This window comes from Natrix helvetica (genome assembly GCF_964273705.1).
Source record: "Natrix helvetica genome assembly, chromosome: 2".
In the NCBI taxonomy this organism is placed as follows: Eukaryota; Metazoa; Chordata; class Lepidosauria; order Squamata; family Natricidae; genus Natrix; species Natrix helvetica.
In genome coordinates, this window is record NC_138552.1 from 159,186,836 (window position 1) to 159,213,743 (window position 26,908).

The following is a 26,908-nucleotide window of genomic DNA, read 5'->3' on the forward strand; positions in this document are numbered from 1 at the left end:
GTATCCTCCCGAACTTTCAAGAATAGCCTCAAATGCTAAGCATAATGGTACCAAATGGAAAATTACCAGTTCTAGGATAATCAAAACTAGTACACAGTGCAAACATTTTCAGATTTATAATTCAAGACCTATTAAAGCCTTACCTTCACAACGTGGGACTGTTGAACTCCATACAACATTTCCATCTTGCAACACACAAGTTATAGTCTCTGAGCCCTGAGTTTTCACAAAGCCATCATCGCAATGAAAAGAAACTGAACTTCCCAGAAGGAATCTGTCTCCAAAGCGTCTTCCATTTATGGGGATTCCTGGATCATGGCACTCATTTTGACCAAATGCTACATTTTATAAGAAAAGACATGGGCAATTCAATAGATGGATTACTACTACAATATATTATATTCATACAAGCTCATTCTATCACTGATTTATCATTGGTTTTTCATGTTTGATATGATTTTAACTATTTTGGTCAACTATAATGACAATTCTGAGACACTTAATACTGCCAATGAGAAAATATGATAAATCTGAACCAGATTGAAGCTGCTAGTTGCACTGAGAGGAAATTGACATTACTAAAATTTGGAGAAGTAAAAAAAAAAAGTATTAATTGTTCTGACAATGGAAATGAATAAATGAATGAACATTCCAGCCATCTCCACTGCATAAATTGTACACAATTATATATGCTTTCTAGAAAAAATTCAATGAATGCGCAATTATATTTCTGAAGATTATTGTCCTGCTAATTCTGTAGATTTATTCATTAAAAACAAAAATATAAGGGGGAAAGTATTTAAATCATCTAAACGGAAATACAGTACTAAATGAACGCATGATCAGCAATATGAATTCAAATGACTTGCATCATTCAGCCAGCCTCAAGGAATATCAATTCCTACTGACTTAATACTCTGTGAAGCATTTATATTGGGTCTCCAAAATTAAGTCTTAGAAGTACTTACTTTGGTTCTATGAAGCCTAGCTTATTTAGTTTGAAAATAAAATGAGTACTTACTAGTATACGTTATATTGAATCCCCTTCCAGTAGTTGAATGATCTGATTGAAATTCAAGACGTACTATGTGTCCATTGCTAGCAATTTGAGAAGGGACCTCATTGCCTGAAAAAGTACCAAGAGCTGGTAGGTCAGAAAACCCATCATCTTTCACTGTCAAATAATCAAACTGAGGCTCTACATCAAAGTCATTAAAAATAAGATGTATCCTGCTCCCTGGTTCAGAAATAATCAGCCATACACAATTCATGTTGTTTCCATATTCTTCAGGGTAGTTTGGTGAAAGAATAATTCCTGAAGGTGTTGTGAAGTTGAAGAAACATGAGACTGCCAAAGGGGGGAAAAAACAAATATCATCAATCCATATGATGAAAAGGCAAAGCTGTTTATAGCACAACTTATCATTATGCAAATGAGTCTCAAGATATATCCATACTGTTTACAAGTCTAAGAAATAGAAGAGTTGGTATTAGCTAGCCAGCAGTCAACTCTCTTGCCCTATTGAGGAGATGTGTGGGCATATAAATTAAATAAATAAATAAATAATAAATAAATAAATAATAAATAAAAAATAAAAAATAAAAAATAAAAAATAAAAAATAAATAAAAAATAAATAAATAAATAAATAAATAAATAAATAAATAAATAAATAAATAAATAAATAAATAAATAAATAAATAGGAAGTTAAACTAGATACTGAAGAACTATTCTCTGGCTTTGTAATGTGGTTTCAGGTTTCAGGTCAAAAGAAAGAAAGAAAGAAAGAAAGAAAGAAAGAAAGGAAGGAAGGAAGGAAGGAAGGAAGGAAGGAAGGAAGGAAGGAAGGAAGGAAGGAAGGAAGGAAGGAAGGAAGGAAGGAAGGAAGGAAGGAAGGAAGGAAGGAAGGAAGGAAGGAAGGTCGTTCCATCAGTCAGTCGGTCTAGGGCCTATATAAGAGTTTGGCTTAAAATAAAGCAAAGTATTAAACATTCAATTGTGGGTGAGGAAAACAATCCTTCTTACCTCGTGGGGGCCTGTTATACATACTTTCTATGAATAGAGAAGGTAAGAAGGTTAAGTGGCTATGATGCATAAAAACAGCTTATGTCTTACCAAGGAATGATTGGAGATTGATTCATACTGAAAGGATATATCTCAGGACTGAGATCAAGAATACACTGACTGCTGTCTGGCTGATATCAAGCCTTCTATTTCTTAGATTTCTAAACAGTATGGATATATTAGTATATAACCTGTCCAGGTGCTTACTAGAATCTCTCACTGAACTGATAACAGATAACAGATTTGATATTGGAGTCTTCCCTAAAGTCATCATGTTGGCTTACTTCGTTATCGACTTTGGGATGACTTTCTTAAGCAGCTCAGGAGTCCACAACAAATACACACATAGAGAGAGAAGGCTTGGGGCTTAACCACCCAGTTGCTACTGATATCGTGACTTTTTTTGACATCTTCCTCTGCTTTCTCCAGGGACACTACTGCCATTGGATATGACCTTATGAATACAGGTAGTTCTTGACTTACAATCGTTCATTTAGTGACCATTTTTTACACTTACCCATGGCAACTGGCCTGTAGTTATGAAGGTGGCAGTGCCCCAGGGTCACATGATCACCTTTTGCGACCTTCTGACAAGCAAAATCAATGGGGAAGTCAGATTCACTTCACAACCCTGCCACTAACTTAACAAATGCAGTGATTCAGTGAGTAACTGTGGCGGGAAAAGTCATAAAATGGGGCAAATGGACATTTCTTAGCAATGGAAATTTTGGGCTTAGTTGTGGTCATAAGTCAAGGACTACTTGTATATATTAAAGTTTTATTTGTACAAGTAATGTTTATATGCTGGCCAAAAGAAGCAGCTAATGTCATTTTTCTTGTGTCAAATAATTACATTGTTCAAAGGATCTGAGGGCAAGTGATGAACTATATCTCAAACAGCATAAGAAAAGTTACTAACAATCAGGAACACTCAAAAAATTTAAAATATTGGCAGGTGAGTGAAAACTGTCTTTCCATGTTTTCTTAGTCATGCTACTGCAACTATTATTGAACATGGTAATCAAGAACAATAATAATTGATAACTCAGTTCTCTATGAGAAAGCACAAGTTACCATCTATTAACACCCAACGTTTAATGTAAATAACAAAAAAAAATGATTATCAAAAATACATTACAGTCAACCCAAGTTTTACCTTATGGTCTGTATTATGGAATGTGATTTCTCAATCAATAATATATGCAACTTCATTAAATTTAAAATAAAGCCATTGTGGAATATAATCCTCCCTCAGTAAACTTTTTGATGTATGTCTTATAGGTAAGGATGATCATCTGTGTATTAAGTTTAACATGTAAAGTTTTTTTTTAAATATAAAACAATATGACACAACTGAAATACATTCAAATATCTCTACATAATTGGATTGTGGCTTGAAATACAATGTGGCCAAGCTTTAATTACAATGCACACCAAATTATTATTTTTTTCCTCCTCTCCTACTTATAGGGCAAGTTTATTCTCACATATTTTATTTAAGAAGATATTTTAATTAAAGCAAACTCTATTTGTAAAAGGAGAAAAGAACATGAATAATAAAACAGTAGAATAAATGAGTATATCCCACAAGCCGGCATTCCAAGTGAAGGGGATATTCCAAGCTTTGTTGCAAATGACTGTAACTTACAGAAGGAAATCAATACAGTGATAAGAAAATAGATGAGAACTTACAAACACAACTGGGTTTATTGCCAGACCACTGATTGTTCTGCTGACATGTGATCATTCTCTCTCCCACAAGTTCAAATGCTGCCTGACATTCAAAAGTTAGAGAATCTCCATGAAGGAAACTACTCCCAGTCCTCTTTCCATAAGATGGAACTCCAGGATCACCACAGCCGCCTTTCTCTATTTCTATATAAAGGGGGAAATAATTGATAGAATTTAAATGGCATTCTGCATGGACTTCAAAGAAATTGCTCCATCATTACTTCACCCTGACCCTGAAAACAGACAATAAGGTAAAGCCCTCTCTGTATGAAACCAAAAGTTTGGATTATTTGCTGGCCAATGGAAGACTTCTTCAAAGGTAACCTTAGGTCAGACATGGGGGGGGGGTGCTACTGGTTCGGACCGGTTTGGATGATCTGGTAGCTCCGGCGATCAGCTGGGAGTAAACTGGTTTGCTCCAACAATCAAGTGGGCTCGCCTGCCCGCTCCTGCACTTTGTCTTGTCAGTTGAGTCGTGCAGCAGAGTGGATTGCCGCACCTCAGCTGTTTTCCTCCCCAGCGGTAATGCGGAAGGTACACTTTCTCAAAACTGTGCATGCAGCGCACATCAGACATGAGTGCGAGCACAGCGAGTGATCACCGAACCGGTTGTTAAACCGGTAGGATCCCACCCCTGGTCAGACATTCATAAAGATATTCTTTCTGGGCCAAGATTACAGGGAGAATCCCAAGACTTCAAAGGAGAACATGGTTAGCTCCTAATTTATTTTACTGGTCATATCAATCCAGTCATAAATTGTTGACCACGAAGTGAACATGAATCAACAGTGTGATAGGGATACAAAAATACATCAATTCATCTGAACCTGTCTTAGTAGAGTCATATTTTTTCAGATCATGAAAATCCTCTGAGAGCCATGAACCTGCCCTCTGGAACAACAGCCCCCAAGAGAGGAGAAAGCCTGCCCTTCAAATGATAAGTCTGTTCTCAAGTCTGGGATTAGGTAGAATTGCTTTTGGATTACCTGGCAATTTGTTTTTGGCTTGTTAAGAGACTCTGAGTGTTCAATTTTTAAATGTATTCTTTGATGTTGAAATTGTAAGCCACTCAAAGTGTTTGGAGTCAGGCAGATTTGTAATCTAATAAACAATCAAATAAATTTGCTAACATGAAAAATCCTGTAAGGATATATTGAAATGCAAAATGCTTAGGGTGGAAAAGGAAAATGGAGAAGGAGAAAACAATTGAAAATTTTCAAAGAGATGCAAGGTTATTACCCAGAAGAATTAAGATTCTTTCATAAGTAATTCTAAATGGCAAGTCAATATCAAAGACATTTAAGCTGTACAAGTAATAATATAGTTTTGGACAGGGATGGGCAACTAGGGCCCCTTTATGATGTGTGGACTTCAACTCCCAGAATTCCTGAGCCAACATGGCTGACTCAGGAATTGTGGAAATTGAAGTCCACATGTCATAAAGAGCCATAGTTGCTAACCGCTGCTTTAGGATGAAAAGGGAGTCCATATCATGATACCATAGTCTTTTGAGGCTGATAAGTTGCCAGAGTCTCCCACTCAGGATAGAGCTGCAACTGGAACACCATCCAAGGTTGGCAAAGGTACCTGCTGGCCACAACTGGCAAATCAGCAATAGCTGTGATCCATTATGACTTGGAAATTATTCCTTTGTTCCTCTGGGAAAATCCCACTCCAGAGTTAAAATTAGAGCAGATACAAAACCAAATAGTTTCTGGGCAAAACTGCTGTTTGGCTATAACTTCAACTTTTATTCAGACTCCAGACACGGGATAAAATCACAACCCTAAGACAGTTTGCTGAAGTGGAAACAGGGAGATCTTGAGGTCTAGTCCTGCCTGAGGCACAAAGCCAACTGTGTGGCCTCGAGTCCACATCTCACTCAGCCCTAATCCATGGCAAACCACAGCCAATCATTTCTGAACTCTTGTCAAGAAAACTTCAGGATCGTATCCAGGTAGTTGCAAGGAGTAAAGGCATGCCCCTCTCACAAAAGATTAAAGTGTACTTTTTAATGATCTCCAGAATATGTCAGCATAGCGCAAAAGACTTCAGTTGATGTACTCTACTGACTAAAGATCATTTTTATCATATTTTATGATTGACGGTATCAATCTCTCAGTCACTAAACACTGGTTTTTTTTTTTACTGTTACTCAACTTGGCAACTTTCGGATGTGTGGACTTCAACTCCCAGAATGCTGGCTGGGCAATTCTGGGAATTGAATTCCACACAACTGAAAGTTGCCAAGGTTGAAAAACACCACTGTCTTCTATTTCTCAGTAAACAATCTTAGAAAAAGCTCACAAAAGAAAACCCCTTGGTGATATATAACGTATTAATCCAATAAATGGGTGAAGCTGGAACCAATCGTATTGGCTCTGCCATTCCACTGGACTATTTCAGCGCTGTGGAATGGTGGGATCTGCTGCTTGGGTAACAGTCTATCCTCCATATTAATCCACCAGGCCTTGTGCTCTGGAGAGGACACTCCAGCTTTACCTCTTTCCAGATCATGATATCATAGTCTTTTGAGGCCGGTGGATGCCAATGAATGAATGGGTGAAGCTGTAAACGAGTGATATCACAAATTCTTGTTCCGTGAAGAATGTTTGTACAGTATAAGAAAATCTTGAATTGCAGGCATAAGATTGCTGTACTTCACATGGATCTACACCTCAGTTCTTAAGGAAACTGAATGAGCAGAAATAACATAGATGACCTCAATTCCCCATGGCATAATTATCATGCACTGTACACTGGTTTTATGTTAGATATATATCTCCCATATATGTACTGCTACACAACATTAATGATTCAGTGACTTTTTTCCCCAATGAAGCCTGAAATTAGCACAATTTTAAGAAAGGAGCAAGTGCTAACTAACAGCTGGGTTAACAATTTTTTTCCACGTTAAGATATATAACTGATTTAATGTTCATTTATGAAGAGCTTTATCATCACTTGGAGAGTCAAGGGGCAGTTCCATTAGGTTTTGCAGCTCCTGAAATATCTTCTGTCCTTTCAATGGTTGTCAGAAAAAAAGAAGAAGTTTTGGGCTATTTGATCTGTGTCTAGAAACTTTGTGCAAAATAAAGCAGATACAAAGGACTGCCTTGCACAGGTGCATAATGAGAAGACTTCTTCTTTAAATGGACTGTTCCTCTTGGTTTGGAATACCAGAAAATATCTGTTCTGTAAAATTCACCCAAACAATAACATTGAAATTCAGGGCAATTATCTCTGCTTATTCCAAATTTGAACAAAATGAGCTTCGTAATGGCATATATTTTCATGGATTAGAGCCCATCGCATCAAGCATATTATTTTCAGTAAATTTGTTTATGTACATGAGAGAGAGAGAGAAAGAGTAAAAGATGGAGCTAAATGACTGTGAAATACTAAAAATACAATATCTAACAATGAAATGAGAAATAAGAATATTGTTAAAGCTACAGTGCTAATTGAAAACAGCAATAATTGGTGATATTGTAACATAACTAAAAAAAAAATAACACCTGCAGTATATAACAGGAAACTATCTAATCAGATCTAATTTGTAACTGCTGAGTAGTAGTGCTTTGCAATCACATGGCTGAGAATTGTAAATTTCCACTGGCAATACTATTTGGCAAATATAATCTGGCAATATTTCCATTCTCCAAAGAATGGCAAACCAACACAAATATCTGATGAAAACCAACAGGAAGCATTTCTTGACAATTCCAATGTTATTAGAATTGAAATATCCATATTATACTTTTCTTTGCAAATTGAAAAAATCAGAGTATATTTTTTATCCAAGTGGAAAGTTACCATTTCCATTTACTTCCACAGCCATTTACTCTCCCTTACTTCTAAGAAGTCATTTAGTACCATTTTTTCAAACTTAATTTTTAATTTGTCCACATTATTTATGAAGTGTTAAAAAGGGTTGAGATTAAAACTTTGATTTTTCAGGCAGCCCAAGAACTCTAATAGACTTTTAAGAGCACTTCTCATTGTGTCAATTACCATGAAGATGCTAATCAGTCATAAAGAATTAACATGACTTTCTCTAGGGTATTTTTTTTTTATTTTACTACATAATATTAAAGAAGATTGAGATGGCTGGGTTATTACTGAAAATATCTGATAGTATTTTGACAGTCATTCAGATTGTCAATCCTATTCCAAGCTGGGAACACATTTGAGAAGGCAGAGGTATATTGTTTCTCTAATATGCCACTAATGTATTAACAACACAAAAAAGTATCTGTATCTACCCATGATAATTCTTATACATCAAAAATAACACATCACAGCTTTCTCTATTTCAATATTTACTCACTTAGCAAAATTATGTTGTATGTTTCATTCTGACAGATCAATTTTTAGCAATCTGTCTGGAAATTCTAAAATGTTGAAGCCCCACAGCATCTGGAGAATGCCAGGATAGAGATATCAAATTATAAAATCCCTAATCTGTTCTCTCACATTCACACGAAACATTTAGTATGCTAAAATGACTGAGTCTCCTTCATCAGTTTCCACCACAGCCAATTTTAATTTCACAAACATTCTGTTCATTACTGTCCTAGGATTTGTATATATTTTTTTCTATATAAATCCATCATGAACTCCCAAGTTCAAAAAATAATTAGGGTGTTTTAAAGAAGCAGTCTTCTTTAGACACAGCATTATTGTTTGGTGATAGACAAAATATGAAACTTGTATTGCCATTTTTGGAATACTGTTTATTTAGGGAGAATGTATATTTTGCATATACTAATAAACACAGTTTCCAATTCAGAACCAAACAAAAACAAAATAGCATATATAATCTTCCTTCCAAAGATTATATAAACTTCCTTCCTTCCTTCCAAATAGTGTAGAATCTTCCCTCCTTCCTTCCAATCACTTCCTTTCTTCCTCCTTCCATCCATCCACCTGCATACAGACTCTGCATACAGATTCAGAAATAGCAATTTCTAAGAGAGGACCACTTAGAAAAGAAAGGCCTGCAGAATACACAAGAGATTGCATGTTCCAGCCCTCAAACTTGAATTCACTACAAATGGAAATATTCTTATAGAAAGTATGATAAGTATATTATGTATATTTTCTCCCATTCATTTTAGTAAAACTGTTTCAGTCATTTATATGTCAAATTTTTTTCCACGCCAGTGGCACTTTGAGATGCCACAGTCTCAGGATTGATCCTGCTGAAGAATTGATCTGCACCTCATCAGAGACAATGATCCTTAAATTAACGTGCCACTCAATCTTATCAATGAAATGAATGAAGCACCTCAAATTACCACCTGCAGTTCCATTTAGTAAATCAATTGCAGCACCGAAGAGGGATTATCAATACTGCTTGTCAGTCAGATGCCAAGTATTTTTTAATCAAGTGTTTCAAGAAGAGCATACAGATAGTCCTAGCTACCAACCACCTGTTCTGTATTGTGATGGCACTGAATGAATGGTAGTTACAACCACTCCTTGAAGTTCCAGAAATTGCATCATTGTCATGGTCACCTGATTATGATTTAGGTTTTTGATAACCAGCTTGCACTTATGATGGTTGGAACCCTCTGTGGTCATTATACACAACCTTCCCTGCTGGTTTCCCACAAACAAAGGCAATGGGGAAGACAGAAAGAAAGGTTGCAAGATGTTCTGATAAGTCCACCCGCTGCCTCTCTTCACTTGTGTGGTGCCTTCTTTCTCCCCCAACCTCCTTTCACTCATATCATGCTTCCAACAGCCTTTAGTTCATGCATAGCCTATGCTAGGCCTTCTAGGCTCTCCCCACCCACCTGAAGCACCCCCAATGGCATCCCAATGCTCCTTCTTGAAACTCTGTTTTCTGGTTAACAATCTGAATGTCTTAGGTTTATAATTGCAACCTTCAGTCCCAGGATTTTCATTGCTAAGTGATGTGGTTCCATGATGTTGTGCTTTACGAGCACATTTGCTTAGCAATGGCAATCCCAGTTTCAATTGCTGAAACAAGAGGACTACCTGTACTATGCTTCTTTTTGCCATAATGTCCAACATACTTTTAATCAGGGCAAGTATAGATGGGAGCCCAACTTATTTTAATAAGAAACAAGTAACTATTCAAAATTGCTTTAAATTGACCTTCAATTATGTTAGCATTTAATAGGTGCCTTTGATTTTCATTAGAAAAGCAAAGTTACTAACATGTACTAAGCTAGAAAATGAAAAGAGCTATCATCAGTCATTCACCTAGGTTAGTCAATTGACTCAATGTTGGTTTCACCAACTAATCAATACTAGTCAAGACTGGCTAGTAAAAATAGCAGGATTTGGAAATGAAAATTGAAGAGACAAAAAAAATGGGAACATAGTATAAAGAAAATCATTGCTTATTTGAAGTGTGATATTTGATTTTTACAATTAGGAACTAGCTGTCATGCTTCAAAAAGCTTCCAAGATGAAGAATATTTTTCTTTTGTATTTTGTACCTTTTTTAAAGGAGAAAAAAAACATTTTCCTCCCACTGCTAGAGAAAGAAATTTATTTAGAGTAGTTTGGAAGCTGATCTCAATTATGTCTATTCTTTCCTTATTTTCCCTGTCTCGTGACTAAATTGCCGTTGGCTCAGTTTTTCTCACTTTGGAAATAAGCTAAATAAATAGAAGAAGTTACATTTTTGGTGTCTATTTGCAAATTTAATGAAACAAGTCTAGCATTTCTGTGAGATCTATTACATCTAGTAACAGAATAGTGTGGCAATGAGAGCCACTGAGTCAGATAGATCTGATCTTGAGAAATGTGGAAATCAGAATAAACCTGGAGTTTCAATAAGAATTTACCCATCTGTGGATAAACCCAGATTGCTTTGATCATCTTATACTTTCATTATGTATCAGGTAGATTATTATAATGGCACATACAAAGTTGCCTTTTTGTCTGGCAATGTATTGAGGAGGTGTAACTGGTGTTACTTTAAAAAATGTGCTAGAGAAAAAAAGGGGATTTAAAAAATTTCCTCTCCGAAGAATTGAATTAGAAATAACATTAATATACATTTTTCCTACCGGTAGTACTGCCCAATCACAGGTACCATCAGAATTTTAGCTATCTGAAACACTTTTTATTACAGCTGCATACTTCCAATCAAAATTAAAACAAAAAAATAAAACATTCCCCCCCCCCCTGTATTAAATGAATATGGAAGATTTTCTTCTGCAAACAACTTGTATTTCAATCAGGGACGAAAAAAGCAGTCATGGATATCAAAGAACATTCTACAAATATGGGATGAAGGGGTTGCTAAAAAAACAGGGCTGGAGAATTCTGGGAGTTGAAGTCCACAAATCTTCAAGTTGCCAAGTTTGGAGACCTCTGCTAAAGAGAATGGCAGATAGCATTCTGATATATTAGCCCTTGTATTTGGTTTTCTCTCCAACATAAAGAGGGAAGCCCATTTCCAAAAACAAAAACAAAAAACAAAACCTGGGAACTCTGAAGCCCATAATTGAACTCAAAATCAGTTACAAAAATGCAATAACAGATCTGAATGATCACCAGTGCTCTCTTGGCAAATTCTAGTGAGATAAATGTGTCCTAAGAACAGCAATCATGTTTGATATGCAAAGAGAGAAAGAGAACATGAGGGATGCTGTTTCAGCTTTAATTACCCTTGTGCCTTTTACATCTCATGAAAGGGAATGCTGAATCTGTCAAAAACCAGCAGAACCTCCCCTGAAATTAATAAATAAACAACGCCTTCCCTTTAGATTTAGAGGCATGTAATATTGTAAAATTCTAAACAAAAACACTGAATACAGAAAAAAATGGTTAAAAAACAACAACCATAACTGTTAACTAAAAACAAAAAAGCATTAGAAGCCCAGTAACTGACAGTCAATCTACAGAAGCATTTTACCAGATTACAACCCTGAAGATATAAAGGGACACCCAAAATGTTTGTTTAAAATGCTCTTTATTTTGTTTGAAAATCCACAATAGCCAAGAAAAAAGCATCTTGGTGCAAGTGTAAACAACTAGGACTCAGCCTAAGGGGAAACGCTTGCAAAAGGAATGGGGAAAAGGTTTTGTGCACAAGCCAAATAAAATAATGCAACACGCTTTTAGGTGTACACCAAAGTCTCTATGTAATTGAATTTTATCAGAGACCTGGAACATTTACACTTCATAATCTTGGAGAAGGTGTGCTGTCTGTCTTCCTAAATAAAGTCTGGCTCCTGGGAAGACTTAAAAACAGCTCAAACAAATCTGTTGCTGGCTGTTTAGTGCTAGGGACCAGTCTGAGGAGTGAGACTGAATTGGAGGCAGAGAGCTTAAGGGCTTCTGACCTTGCAACTCAAGAGCCAAAGGACTCTCTACTGATGAAATCCTGAAAGAGCAGAACTTACTGGAAAATACACCTGCTCTCTTCTGGAGCAGTCAGGTAATATCTTACTGGATACAGAAGCAGCAGTCCAAATCAGCTGATGGAAAAACTTACTGGAACAGATCCTCTGCAGTGGAAGACCGACAGAGTGGAACAAAGAGTTTTAATGGGAGTCCCCAAAATGAAGAGTAAAAGGTAGAGGTAAAAGTTCCCTTCGCACATATGTGCTAGTCGTTCCCGACTTTAGGGAGCAGTGCTCACCTCCATTTCAAAGCCAAGGAGCCAGGGCTGTCCAAAGACGTCTCCATGATCATGTGGCCAGCATGACTAAATGCCGAAGATGCACAGAACGCTGTTACCTTCCCACCAAAGGTGGTCCCTATTTTTCTACCTGCATTTTTACATGCTTTCGAACTGCTAGGTTGGCAGAAGTTGGGACACGTAACAGGAGCTCACTCCGTTATGCGGCACTAGGGATTTGAACTGCCGAATGCTGACCTTTCTGATCGACAAGCTCAGCATTTTAGCCACTGAGCCACCACGTCCCACTGAAAGTAAAGATAGGCTTGCTTGAATCTGGACTATTGAAAAAGGGCTTAGAAGTCAGAGTTCTGTTTTTAATTTCAGAGCTCAATTCCTGATTGTGGGCAGTTCTGTTTCTCTGAGATCCTTGGATTGCTACAAAACTACATTCAATTTTATTCCAATATCTTGGATTTGCCTTTGTCAGAAGGAAAGAACTCTTGCCACCCTTGCCATCCACACCACTCACCAATGCTGGCCACTGGGCCTAACCTATTGGTGAACCCTAAACAATAAAACAAATATTGCTTAAGAGTTTCTGCCTGTTTCTATGGTAAAACTGACTAAACACCTGTCCCACTAGGAAATTGGCATATACAGACATCCCCTTGAGATATAGAAATCCTTTATCCACACAATGAGATTCTCCCAACACCAGATCCATCGTCCAAAGGCCAACAGCTGACACAAAAGGGGGCAAAGCTTATCTTGCCCTGGAGAAAATATTATTATGGACCCAACACAATCCCCCGAGGCAAACACATTGGCAGACATCTTCACACTCTTCCTAAACAAAGACTAGACTTTTCTATCAATACTACTGATCCTGTCTTTTAAAAACTCATGGCATCATTGATTGCTAAGCTCTTCATTTCACTGTTAAATAAACTCTATTTTTGCCATCAAGTAACAGATTAACAGAGTTGGAAGGGACCTTACAGATTATCTAGTCCAACCCGCTGCCCAAGCAGGAGACCCTACATCTGCCTCTATCTAGGATCGAACTCACAACCTCCTGATTGCGAGGCAAGAGCTCTACCTTTATTGTCCTGTGTTGTTTGAACCTGGCTCAGGATGAAGTAATTTTTTTCTGTACATGGAACTTCAGCTATTAAAATAAGTACCCCTATACGATCTCCAAACTCTTGCATTCCAAATTGTGGCCAAATTTACAGCTGCCATGAATCCCTTGTATCTAACCTCTCTATTTGCAATTTCTGGCACATGCCATTTAACTTCAAGACTAGGGAGTTACTGTACATTTGTTTAGTGATTTAGCTGTACTTCCTTAGAAGTGAAAGGGGGGGGGGGAATAAGAGGCTAACAGAGTTGGAAGGGACCTTGGAGGCCTTCTAGTCCAACTAGTCCAACTCAGGCAGGAAACCCTAGAGCTGTGATGGTGCAGTGGTTAGAATGCAGAATTGCAAGCTATTTCTGTCGACTGCCAGCAGTTCAAATCTCACCGACTCAAGGACGCAGAGTGGTAAAATGAGGATCCAGATTGTTGGGGAAAATATGCTGACTCTGTAAACTGCTTAGAGACAACTGCAAAGAACTCTGAAGTGGTATATAAGTGCTATCGCTATACCATTTCAGACAAATGGTTGTCCAATTTCTTCTGAAAACAGTGTTGCAGCACCCAAAACTTCTGGAGGCAAGTTGTTCCACTGATTAGTTCTTCTCACTCTTAGGAAATGTCTCCTTAGTTCTAGGTTGTTTCTCCTTGATTAGTTTCCATCTATTGCTTCTTGTTCTGTGTTCAGGTGCTTTAGAGAACAGGTTGACCCCTCTTCTTTGTGGAAGCTCCTCTGATATTGGAACACAGATATTAGATTATGGCACTTGTAATTTTTTTACAGATGTTTACCTGGCAGAAGTGCTCTTTATACTGTAGGTTAATCTTGCTGTGACTATCATCATCTGTATTCTAATACTAGTATAATACATCAAAATTTCCTCTGTGCTTGAAGTGTGTGGTAACCAACCACAAGTTTTTCTCATCCTTTGCAAAAAAAAAAAAAAACCCGTTAGGACAAGAAGCTAATTTGTAACAATAATTTATTCCCTCCTTTCTTGTGAACTGTTGAACTGACAACCTAGTTATATCATCTTACAGAAATACACATACTTTTAATTAAAATTTAATTAGCAGTAGACTTCATGTCCAATGGAGTAAAATTAAATTGCCTTGATGTCAAGCAATTAACCTGGCTGAAGTGATGGGTAAAACAGCATTTTTTTTAGACTGTAACAAAAAAGAAACTGTAAAGACTAACATCTAAAATGAAGCATAGATGAAATGTCAGTGATCAAATCTATACGAAGTCTCTCAAAATCTTTTATAAAATGAAATGGCAATGAGAACACTGCAATTCATATTTTAACTATTTAAGTATCTGATCTTCTGATCACACTGATTGCTATGGTCTCATCATTTTCTAGAAAGTTTAAGCTAGTTATCTGAAAGGCTTACATTAGCAATCATTCTTCATCTCACAGTTAGCCAGAGGTTTAAATTGGATTTGGCATTTTTATCCACCTATCAAGTTCTTCCCAAGGTCCTGGGATAGGTAGAAGTTGTTTCATAGTGTTTGAAGGATTTAAGCTGTTCCAAGTAAAGCTGCCTTTTGCAAATGATTTTTGGGGATTTTGTCAATGCCAATGTTGTTATTTAGCAAAACTTCTCCAGGATTATCTAACCACAATCTGGCACTTTGAGTCTTTCAACAGTACACTCCTCACCACTGCAAGTAAGTCCTTCTACCTTGGTACCAGTTATATTCTTATTATCTTTCCTTCTATTTAATATAATTTTATTTTATTTATTTATTTAGAAAATTTATTTGCTGCCCATCTTGTATCCAAAGACTTATACATCATGTTAAACATCTTTGTATTAGGTGTATAAATGAGAAAGGTCATTTACTTCAAATGAAAACTCTGCATTGATTTGTTCTGCGAGCCATTTGTTTATTTTATTGTTCATTCATGGGATTGTCAAGAATCTTGTCCAAAGTTCAAAAGCTTCAATAAACTTCCTTGACTACTTCTTTAATATTTGAGTGTTCCATAGTGTTATAGGGAAAATCAGTGCCTGCATATTTTTGATATTTTTAGTTATAGACAGGTCATGGTGTCTAAATATCATTTCCAAGGCCATTATTGGTTACTGTTCAAATCTGTGATATATTTCTTGGTTCCTTTACTGTTCATTGTCAATCCTTTAAAAAAAAAACCTATCCACCACTTCCACATTTTCATTGTTAATTTTACAGCTGGATACTGTACTTGTTATTAGTTTTGTGTTTTGCATATTTAAGTCTTAGGGCCATTTTTTTCATTGTGCTTCTTGGCTTTCATTATTAGAATTGTAAATCATTGGCATTTTCAGCTATCCAAGGATAATCATCAACATAGTGCAGCTTATGGATATTTCCCCCCCAACTTTAAACCACACTCGACTTTTTCCAATCCAGCTTCTCGGTATATATAGTATTTAGCATATATTTAGACTAAATGAAAAAGGCTCTCACTCCTTTGCTGACTTGGAGTCAGTCTCCATCATGTTCTGTTCAGACTGTGACTTCCTGACCTGGGTATATTTCTTTGCATGAAGACAATGTGAGGTTCTGGGATTGATATTTTCCTAAGACATGATTTGATATTACTGAAGGTCTGTGTAAAATAAATAGCACACACATTAACTTCTCTTTGGCATTTTTTTGACTTCCTCAATTATCCTAGGTGTATCAGCAATATTACTTGTTCCATGGACCTTTCTAAAATCAACTCAAGCACCTGGCATCTTTTTCCTAAATATAGTGATTTTAATCTATATTGGAAGGTCCTAAAGTTTACTTTGGCAGTATGATAAATTTAAGACATTGTATGATAATCTACAAATTCTGTTAAATCTCTTTTTTTTGGGGGGGGAGACTTCTTTGGACCTTTCTGATCTGTGTTCTTTTCAGATCTGATGGCATGCTTTGCTTAGGACCTTTAGTACTACTACTTCTGTTGCTTGTCTTATTTCTACATATTCCATCAATTCCTGCAATTTTCCAACTTGATAATGCCTGGAGAGTTGATTTTACTTCATCTTCTAGCACAGTGTTTTTTAAAATATTTAAGCCAATTATCCCTTTTTCCTGATCTTGAATAATGTCATTACTCCTTCTCTACCAAACATTCCTGACTTTGCTATCTTATACAAAGTCTTAACAGCAGTAGTCCCAAATTGGATCTGCCATTAGTAAAGCAGGCTGTTAGAAGAATACACTCCAATGAGTAATGTACATCAGCTGCGCATCTCCAATGATATCTCAGCCTAGTTTATTTATTGGCTTCCTCCTGTAACAAAAAGCACTGAGAACAATTTTTCAAGCTTCACATTTGGGATTCTTAACCTTGTCATGCTGAGCTTTGAACTCTGGATTGTGCCTCACTGCATCTCTCATGTTTTCCCTTGAATTTGTCATTTGTTAAATTGGACACTTGTTCTCAACATGCCAACCCTTGACTATGTTGCAGTTGCCATCTTTAGTTATAGGTAAAAAAAGGGCATAGCTTCTAAATGTTCTGCCTGAATTTATTTATCAGTGGATTGGCTGGCATCCAGCAATGCCAGCCCAGAAAAGGTGGAGGAATTCAATAAAAGTGGGATGTATGTACTGTTAGAAGACCTGAAGGACCAGGTTGAGGGCAGATTTTTCTAGAGGGGAATAAAACTATGTGTGATTATGGCACATAACTGGTCAATCAAACGTGATTTTCAACTCTTCAACTTATATTTTTTAAGGGGAAGACATTTCATCATGGTTAAAAACATGGCTATGCTTGGAGTAAATGTATATGCTTCCAACTCTACAAAGACCCATTAATGGAGGTGTTTTCGTGTGCACACATGAATATGCAATACCCATTTCCCTCATTTTGGACATTTAGACATTTACTGTTCTACAGTACTGTTGTGGCTGTCAGCACATTGCACAAATGTTTACGCGGCTCTTGACCCAAAAAGATTATTCACTCGTCTTTGAATTATACTATTCTCTGCTAGAAAAGAAATAGAAGCTAAAATATTATACATGCGACTTTTCCACGTAACTGATTTATACCATACATTCATACAAAAATGTAGTTGAATAACAGCAACATAAAACTAATTTTGATTCCAGCATATTTTAAGTATCATAAAAATTAGAAATATTATTTTGAGGTATTTCATCTATTACTAGTTTTTTTCTTAATTTTAAGCAAGACTATGTTGTATCTACTTTGCTATTACATTATTATACTTTGCAAAGATTTGTTGGACAAGGCTATATAAAACCATAGTACAATGAAAATGTTTCTTGGGTTGGGGCATTGATCATTATAACTTTAATTTTTATTCATTAATATAATTTTAAAAATGCATTGATTAAATAAATTAAACCGTGGTCTGATCTAAAAATCTCTAAATCCTCCCTCTCATTAGTTCAATTTTCAGATCAATGTTATTAAAAAAACAACCATAATGAAATAAATGCTTGGTTATAATAGGCTAAAATAGGCAGGAAAATAACATTTTAATTACCAAATAAATGTTCACATCAATTTAATAACTTTTCCTTCATTGTACAATGTAGCAGTACACCATTTATCACATAATATTGTTGTTCTGAATTTTTTTTCAGAACTTCTAGAAATAGAGCTTAAAATCTTAACATATTTTTTTCCAGATAAGAAGAAATTGCTTTCTGATAATTCTTATTATAATCTGGGAAATTGATAGTGCTAAATATAATAAAACTCATTCTGGTGTCAAAGATGAATTTGTGTGCAAATGTTGCAAGCATGAGCCATCTTACACAAAGCGTATTTTCAATGTGCCTCTAAAAATAGCCTCATCTTTTATGATCCAGCAGCACAGCACGGAGGAAATCTACTTTAATTTACTCCCTGCTGCTACTTAAATAGCTATGGCAAATTATACAAAATATGATTTACAGAAATATATTTTATCATCAGGTGCCATAGAATTAGAATTCGACAGTTCAAAAAGACTTCGACAGTTCAAAAAGACTTCAAAAAGACAGTTCAAAAAGACTGCTGGAAAAGAGCCCGAAATTCTATCACATAATATATTTTTGCTTCTTCTCAGATGCAAATATTGTATTACAGTTTATGGAAAGCTTATTTGTGCATACTGGAGGAAGAAAAAGCTTCCCCCCCCCCTACTCTGATAATTTATGAAATGTTAATATGGTGTACAGCTTCATAATCCCAGGCTTTATATAACTATGTCTACTTCTTTATCTTTTACATCAGCAACAGATAAAGGATGTATAGCAGACATCTCTCTCTCTCTCTCTCTCTCTCTCTCTCTCTCTCTCTCTCTCTCTCTCTCTCTCTCTCTCTCACACACACACACACACACACACACACACACACACACATACAGACACACATACAGAGGGGGGGAGGAGCTGATTCCCATCTATTATCAAGGCCAATACTGATTAAAAATACTGTTTCAAAAACAAACAAACAGAAAACACCATATACATCAATTGCTGAATTCAGCTTTAAACTTCGTGGCTCAAATTAAAAAAAAATAGCAAGCCAATATAAAGCTTACATGCTTAAAAAAAATATTATTTTTATCAAGTGAGTCCATACACAGAAAAGTGTGATCTGAATAATACAGTGAATAGAACAGTTTTCATTAATAGCCACAGAAACTACTATAGTCTGAGGCATTGTAGCCTCTTTTCATGAAGAGTTTCTATATGATTGCAGAATGTATTTAATGTGATTTAATGTTCACTTTTGAAAGATGGAAACCAAATATTTCATACTTTCTAAGTTTACCTTTTCAGCAAATTCATTTCATAACCTTGACTAAAACATTCATATTTCCTGGTTTAGAATTCTGTCATGTTTCGAACAGGAATTCCAGAGAAACATCTGAGTGGAATTGTCAATCATAGTGGGACATACATTTTTTTGACAAAATGAATAAAATATTTATTTTTAGTTCTTTTTGTAACCTAGAAGTAGGAAATTGTAACTGGGAGAGAATTGTGGTGAGGTTGTGGTTGTTGTTGCTATTTTAATTAGATAAATGTATTGTTGCATTTAACATGCACTTCATTGGGAGAAAGCAGGGACAAACCATTTCTACAACACTGTCATGTAAAAGAAATAGATGCAATCACCAATAGTTGAGTTTAACTCAAGGACATCTTTATCTATACCCAAACAGATAGATTTTTATCAGCTGAGGGCAATAATTACTGGGAATACATTATGGAGAAGGAATTCAACTCTTTCTGCTGTCTTGCCAAGTTTCAAATTGGCCCTTTGAAACTGCTGAATTCTGAATTCTTCAGAATGACACACCCATTGGTTTATCTTATAGGTCCCCTTAAAATAAATATATAGGTTTTACAATCTCTTATTAAGATGCCTAACAGAAGTGAATTGCTTTGATATTCAAATATTTGACCTGAATGAATGAAGCCTTCTGGAATCATCTTCTCTTATAGTTGAAACAATATTCAATTCCTTCCCATAATACCAAGATATGAAAACAAAAATGGAGGGGGAGGAGAAGGAGGGGTAGGTTTAGAGAGAATAGCTCAGAAGATACATTCTGCTTTTGAAACCACAGAAAATGAATACAGTTATTACACATTTCTCCAACTAAATACCCAGCCTGAACCAATCCATTTATATGGGAAAGAAAGCTCCTTTGTTGCTATGACAATCCTGCATGGAAGAAAAAAAACACACTGTATAACCTTGTAATAACCTATAGTTAACAATTGTCCATAGTAAAGCACATGTGTTTATAATATCAGTGAGTACAAAACTAATACTTAAAATAGTGAAAGTTTTTCTCCTTGCCTTCTCAACTAGGCTGTAGCCCTCAGAGACTGTAAAACCTTGCCATTGGCCAATTAGTCATAGTCCTGTCTTGAAAGAAATGCCTCGTCTCCTCAAGAAGCATTGCTCAACCTATTTGTTTTAGATTAGCTACTCACTAATCACCAATGAAAAGGGAACAACAATGGTTAGGTTACAACTATAAAGAGTCTTGGATGAAATAGATTATTCTGGGTGCCTCTGGTCAGGCCTGGATATGGGACCAAATCTCCTACTTGATCTTTTAATGGCTTTTGAAAGCATCAACCATGGTGTCTTTCTTCAAAGAAAGGGGGTATCCTACTTTGCAGCAGTAGTCCCTCTTCCTGAAGATTGTATCTAGTTGGTGATAGTAAGAGGGCCAAATCCATAGGGAACTTATGGGGTGCCATAATCCTTGCTCCTGTTGCTCCTGATGTTTTATTGACATGAAACCACCTGGAAAAGTCATCTGTAGGCAGAAAATCACTGGGCTGTTAATACCCAGCTATATATCTAAGCTGGGCAGAAATGCTGACCCAATGAACAGAAGCTATTAGGGTCTCGATGATGAGAAGCAGTCTCAGATTGAATTGTAGCAGGATAGAATGTTATGGATTTAATGAACAAAATATAGTATATTTGGGATATTTGCTGAAGCTACATTCCCTTATATGTATCTGATTTACGATCTGGATGCAGAGTCAGAGCTGAAGTTATGGCCAAGAGAATCTTTATATAATGACAACTGGGATTCCAATTTGGGCCAATTCATGAACATAGAGTTTGCTCTTAATCACTCATGCCCTTGTTTACCTCACAGGAAGACTACTGTAATTGACTTTACATGGCCAAAGACCATTTACTTTACTGACATGGAGCTCAACTGATTGTAAGTCAGCTTCCTAGTGCAATTCAAGATACTGTCTATCACCATTAAAGCTCCACATGGCTGTAGCCGAGAGGTGAAATGCTACCAGTTCAGACCAGTTCACCGGAACCGGTAGTAAAAATGCTATCCGTTTGCCCGAACCAGTAGTAAAACAAATGCTACCAGTTCAGGTGAACCAGTTTTTCTGACAATCAGCTGTGATGCACAATTTATATTAGCTAGAAAGCAGGATCCCCCTCCCTGCTGTTTGCTTACCTTTGCATGCACGGAAGATCTTGCGCATGCACAGAGGTGGCGTGTGCTAGCAAAGCTAGCACACATGCTCACATTGCTACCAAACCAGTAGCAAAGGTAAGTGGATTTCACCCCTGCTTAAGCTCTTGGATATGTTCAAAACTGCCCTTTCCAACTTGTATCTGTCCATCTAGGATGATAGAGTAGAAAGAGCTTACTGATGGTCTCAAATCTGAGGGAATGCCATTTATAAGGATACCAAACAAAAGCTTCTCAGCGATGTCTCCCATAACCGTCATCCCTAGACTACTCTCAAGCTATGAAAGATACTGAATAGTATTATTCATTAATACTATTGCTTTTTTTCTCACAGTGACCCCTTTAAAATCATTTTTAATTGTAAGCAGCTTGGAGTTTTCAGAAATGTGTGGCACTGAGGTTGAAGCCAAAAAGTAATGTAGAAGCAAATCATTCTGCTTGCTGCGTAATTAGTTTATAATATTTCCTTTTTCTCCTCTTCCTTATGATATGTTGGCAGTAACTGGGAACTTGCATCACTTGAACATAGATCTGTGTGGATGTATGTAAATGACATATTGATGCAAATACATATATACATATTATATAAACATATATATGTATACATATACACTGATCTATATATCTATATCTATATATCTATCTATCTATCTATCTATCTATCTATCTATCATCTATCGAGAGAGAGAGAGAGAGAGAGAGAGAGAGAGAGAGAGAGAGAGAGAGTGTGAGTATATACAGTATATACAAATAACTTTATTTACTAATTCAATCTGAAACATACCTTGATAAACAGCTTTGAATCCTAGTGAGCCAATGCTGTCATCTGACTGTAGATGGAGCCACATCTGGTTGCTCATGCTTACAATAAGATCGGGAACACTGGAGCCTGTCAGACTTCAGAAAAACAATAGAGTTGATTGTTGCAAAGTTAGAAATGTATTGGGGGTATTTGTAATTTTGCAAAGATTCTGTTGAATTTACAGAAATGTTCTAACTCACTGATAATACAATTGGGAGAAACATCATTGCCTATGTAGTCTAAAGAATTGGAAAAAGAAGCAAAATAGAATTTCCAATGAATAATGCAGTGCACTTACACATATAAAACTGTTCTTGTATCTCCCACTTTGCCAGCATCTCCTACTGTAAGAGTGTCATATCCTCTTTCCAGCTCAAATTCTTCAAAAGCAAGCTTTATGACCTATTAGAATCAGAAAAGTATACTTCAGTCAATTCAATACTTCTCTGAAAGAGTGAGTGTCTCTAAAAAGGAATTGGGTTGAATTAAACACTATGATGAAACAAAGAAAGAAATGAATTATGGCACATAACCTTCTGCCTTCTTTGTTCTTTCTCACTTCTTCCTTGGTGTCTTTTTCTTTTGTGCAGAAATCACCATAAAGAAGTAAGAAACTCTGGCATATAAAATAATGGGAAGTCACATAGAATAGTACACTTTACCTGTCCCTCAAAGCCAAACAACTTCAATGGCATACTTTAGATTTAGAAAATTGATTGGATCAATAGCTCCTTGTTTCAGATGTTGAGCTCAGCAAATTGAAATAATTGTGGATACTCCATAAAGGTATATGACTGTTTTGTGATTGATTATGTGTCATCAAGCTCTTTTCACCTCCTTGTGACCATATATATATGGAGTCAAGGCTGACCCAAAAGCACATGCACACACAATAAATAAACATCAAGCTATCTTTTATTTTGTTTTGTTAGCTGAACTAATTGGTTGTGTGCCTACTCTAATCTGGATATAAAAGATAAATTGAGAGTGTGCAGTGTGTAAATTTAATTGGCAATTTTCCATAATAGTTTTTCAATTAAAAAAAGCATAATCAAAGAGCACAATGGAAAAAATGACTAAAATTAAATATTAAAATTATCAAACTAAGAATGGAAGATACAAAAAACAGCTTTAGACTTGATAATGAAGACACAACGAGGTAGATAATCCCTGTCTTTTAGGATGAACCATCAACAGTAAAGAATCAAGCAGTCAATAAATATGTCCTGTTTATTAGCTGGTAGACAAGTCTTGATGCTGTGACATGTCTGAGACTATAAGAATCAGGACAATGTAACCCATCCCTATGAGACTGTTATGGAAGTGAAAGTTGAACTTTGAAGATTTTGAAGAAGAAGAAGTAAAAGTAAAATATTAATGCTTTTGAACTTTGGTGTTGGAGAAGATTCCTGAGAACACCATGAACAACCAAGACAATAAGCAAACGGATCATTGAACAAATCAACCAAAGTTCTCATTTGAAGCACAAATTATGTGAAGACCAAACTCTCTAGAGAAAGTTCTAATGGTGGGAAAGTAGAAGAAAAGAGAAAAAAGAGAACAGATAAAAGAACAGGTTTTCTCATCGGGAAAAAAAATGTACATAGTCACTAAGTGTTACACATCTACTTAATGGCACATAATCAGTTTTTCAACAAATTTAATGATTGCACAAAATATAATACAATATACAATATAATTGCATTTGCAGAAATATTGCGGAAGTTGAATAATACCTATTTGTACCTTTTCAATATCCCCAAGAGGGAATGGATATTAATAATGACTCAACAATAAATTATGACAAAGCTATAAAAATAGGATAAAATAATTTGACAAGTAAAAAGTCAGCTCCTACTACAATCGAAGTATTTACACCAATTAAGAAAACAGTATGGGATATGTTACATAGTTTATCTAGTTTTAAGATGAATTCACACAGTGTAAATGGCCTTCATCACTGGAGGTTTTAAAGAAAAGATTGGACAGCCACCTGTCTGCTATGGTATAGGGTCTCCTGCTTAAGCAGAGAGATGGATTGGAAGACCTCCAAAGTCCCTGTTAGCTCTATTCTGCTTCATCCTACTTAGTCGGATCCCTAACATTCAATGTATTAACTCATCTCTTTCCATCCGTTTAAATATTTGTATGTTTTCTACATTTACCAATCATCTATTTGTAAAGAAGAAGTTTTAAAGCAGAATCGAATTGCAGAAAATGTACAATGTAATATTTAATGCTGATGCTGCAGGTAAAATAATCGAATCATAAAGCAGCAACCATTAATAGAAAGGGTAAAGAAGTTTTTGCCCTATTAAAACAGAAATGGATTAAAATAGTTACCATACTACAGAATTAGCAGTTCAGTTCTACATATATTCAGATATTATAGAAATATATTAAGAAAAGAAAGATTTAAAGTGTTTCAAAATTCAGAATGTAAGTACTATAGAATAAATTGAATAATTTAAAATATCACATTAAAAATTAATAGCAAATCAACTGACACATTGACACAGGTAGAAGCTGTTTCCTGACTATTTTAAATGCCTCTGAAAAGAGACATTATATTTATCTAATAGCCTGTGTATTCTTTGCAAAATATTTCTCCTCCATTCAATTTCTTGTCATTCCATATATAGTATTGTTCAATGTTGATCTTATGAACTACCATAGATGTCACAAAATGCCGGTGCTAAAATTTAAGAATATAAACAGGTCACCAATGATTTGTGCATTTCATTCAAAGTTTCTCTTTCTGGAATAACTTCCATTGGAAAGTGTAATAGGCAATTCTTTAAAATATTTTCTTGTGTAGAATTTGCTTCCCAAGCTTTCTATTGCAATAAGCTAAAATGATACCTCCATGAATTAATTTTTAAAGAAACTTGCTTAGTTGCATAAAAGTATTAGATCTGTTGTATTAATAAAGCAATCAGGCCACAACCTATTTGAAGTGGAGGGGTGTAAAAGTGGTCCTCTGAATTAAATAATGCAACTTTTGATACCATAGTGACTAATTTTGCAGCTCTTATCCATGTCATTCCTAGTTAGTAATAATTAAAAACAATATTTAAGATACAAATTGCTATATGAATTTAGTACAGCCTCAAAAATAATTCTAATAGGAAATCAAGATGACTTTCAATATCATTGCACAAACAACTGTCCAATTCATGATATCAGTTATTATCATCATAACAGTTGAGCTGAAAATTTATGAGTAGCCAAGACAGCAAAATGTGTTCTTTTCCAACTTATGCTGAAATAAAAGAATAATACTTTATTTATAGTAGTTTTATGATTTATTAATTGAGTTTTGTAAGTTAATAAGATTTGTATTATGAATGAAAGTAAAACAATACTTAACAGCAGCTTCAATTTCCTTCGGGATGTATGTACAGTATGTAAAGAACCAGTTTGGTGTAATGGTTGAGATACCAGTTTAAAAACTAGGAAACCATGAGTTCTATCTAGTTCCACCTTAGGCATGAAACCAGCTGGGTGACTTTGAGCCAATCACTCTCTTTCAAGGACAATATACCTCCAACAATCTTGTCAAGAAAACTCCAGAAACTTGTCCAATCAGTCATCAGGAGTCAAAAATGACTTGAAGGCATTAACACAGTGCTTCCCAAACTTGGGTTAATTACTCTAGGCCTGCCTCCATGTAATGATGAAATTAAGAAAGTGATGGAATGCACAGGTACAGTATAGGTGATACCTTGCTCAGTAGTAGTAACTGTGAAAGGGATCTTGGAGTCCTAGTGGACAACCATTTAAATATGAGCCAGCAGTGTGCAGCAGCTGCCAAAAAAGCCAACACAGTTCTAGGCTGCATCAACAGAGGGATAGAATCAAGAGCACGTGAAGTGTTAATACCACTTTATAATGCCTTGGTAAGGCCACACTTGGAATACTGCATTCAGTTCTGGTCGCCACGATGTAAAAAAGATGTGGAGACTCTAGAAAGAGTGCAGAGAAGAGCAACAAAGATGATTAGGGGACTGGAGATTAAAACATATGAAGAACGGTTGCAGGAACTGGGTATGTTTAGCTTAAGAGAAAGAAGGACTAGGGGAGACATGATAGCAGTGTTCCAATATCTCAGGGGTTGCCACAAAGAAGAGGGAGTCAAACTATTTTCCAAGGCACCTGAGGGTAGAACAAGAAGCAATGGGTGGAAACTAATCAAGGAGAGAAGCAACTTAGAACTGAGGAGAAATTTCCTGACAGTTAGAACAATTAATCAGTGGAACAGCTTGCCTCCAGAAGTTGTGAAAGCCCCAACACTGGAAGTCTTTAAGAAGATGTTGGATAGCCATTTGTCTGAAACGGTATAGGGTTTCCTGCCTAGGGAGGGGGTTGGACTAGAAGACCTCCAAGGTCCCTTCCAACTCTGCTATTGTATTGTATCTCACAGAAGAGTGAATAAAGCAACAAGGCAGGATGGTATTCTTGCTGAGATCTACAAAGTACCAGAGCCAAACACCTTCCTGGCATTCCAGGATGTCTTGGAATACATTGGTCCATTGAGGAGATGCCTGATGATTTATATGATGCCCCCATTGTGTATTTTTATAAA

At 36.0% G+C, this 26,908-nt stretch overlaps 1 protein-coding gene across 1 annotated transcript in view; it reads right to left on the reverse strand.

Annotated features, from left to right (window-relative positions):
• Positions 1-26,908, reverse strand: part of CSMD1 (CUB and Sushi multiple domains 1) — a gene marked incomplete at its 5' end in the record, with an annotated part of 1,188,747 nt that overhangs the window by 253,553 nt on the left and 908,286 nt on the right. The window contains 5 exons of the mRNA XM_081942958.1: positions 144-338; positions 1,022-1,348; positions 3,757-3,939; positions 22,306-22,418; positions 22,622-22,725. Of these exons, the coding sequence (XP_081799084.1) occupies positions 144-338; positions 1,022-1,348; positions 3,757-3,939; positions 22,306-22,418; positions 22,622-22,725 (922 nt within the window). The remainder of the gene's footprint in view (positions 1-143; positions 339-1,021; positions 1,349-3,756; positions 3,940-22,305; positions 22,419-22,621; positions 22,726-26,908) is intronic.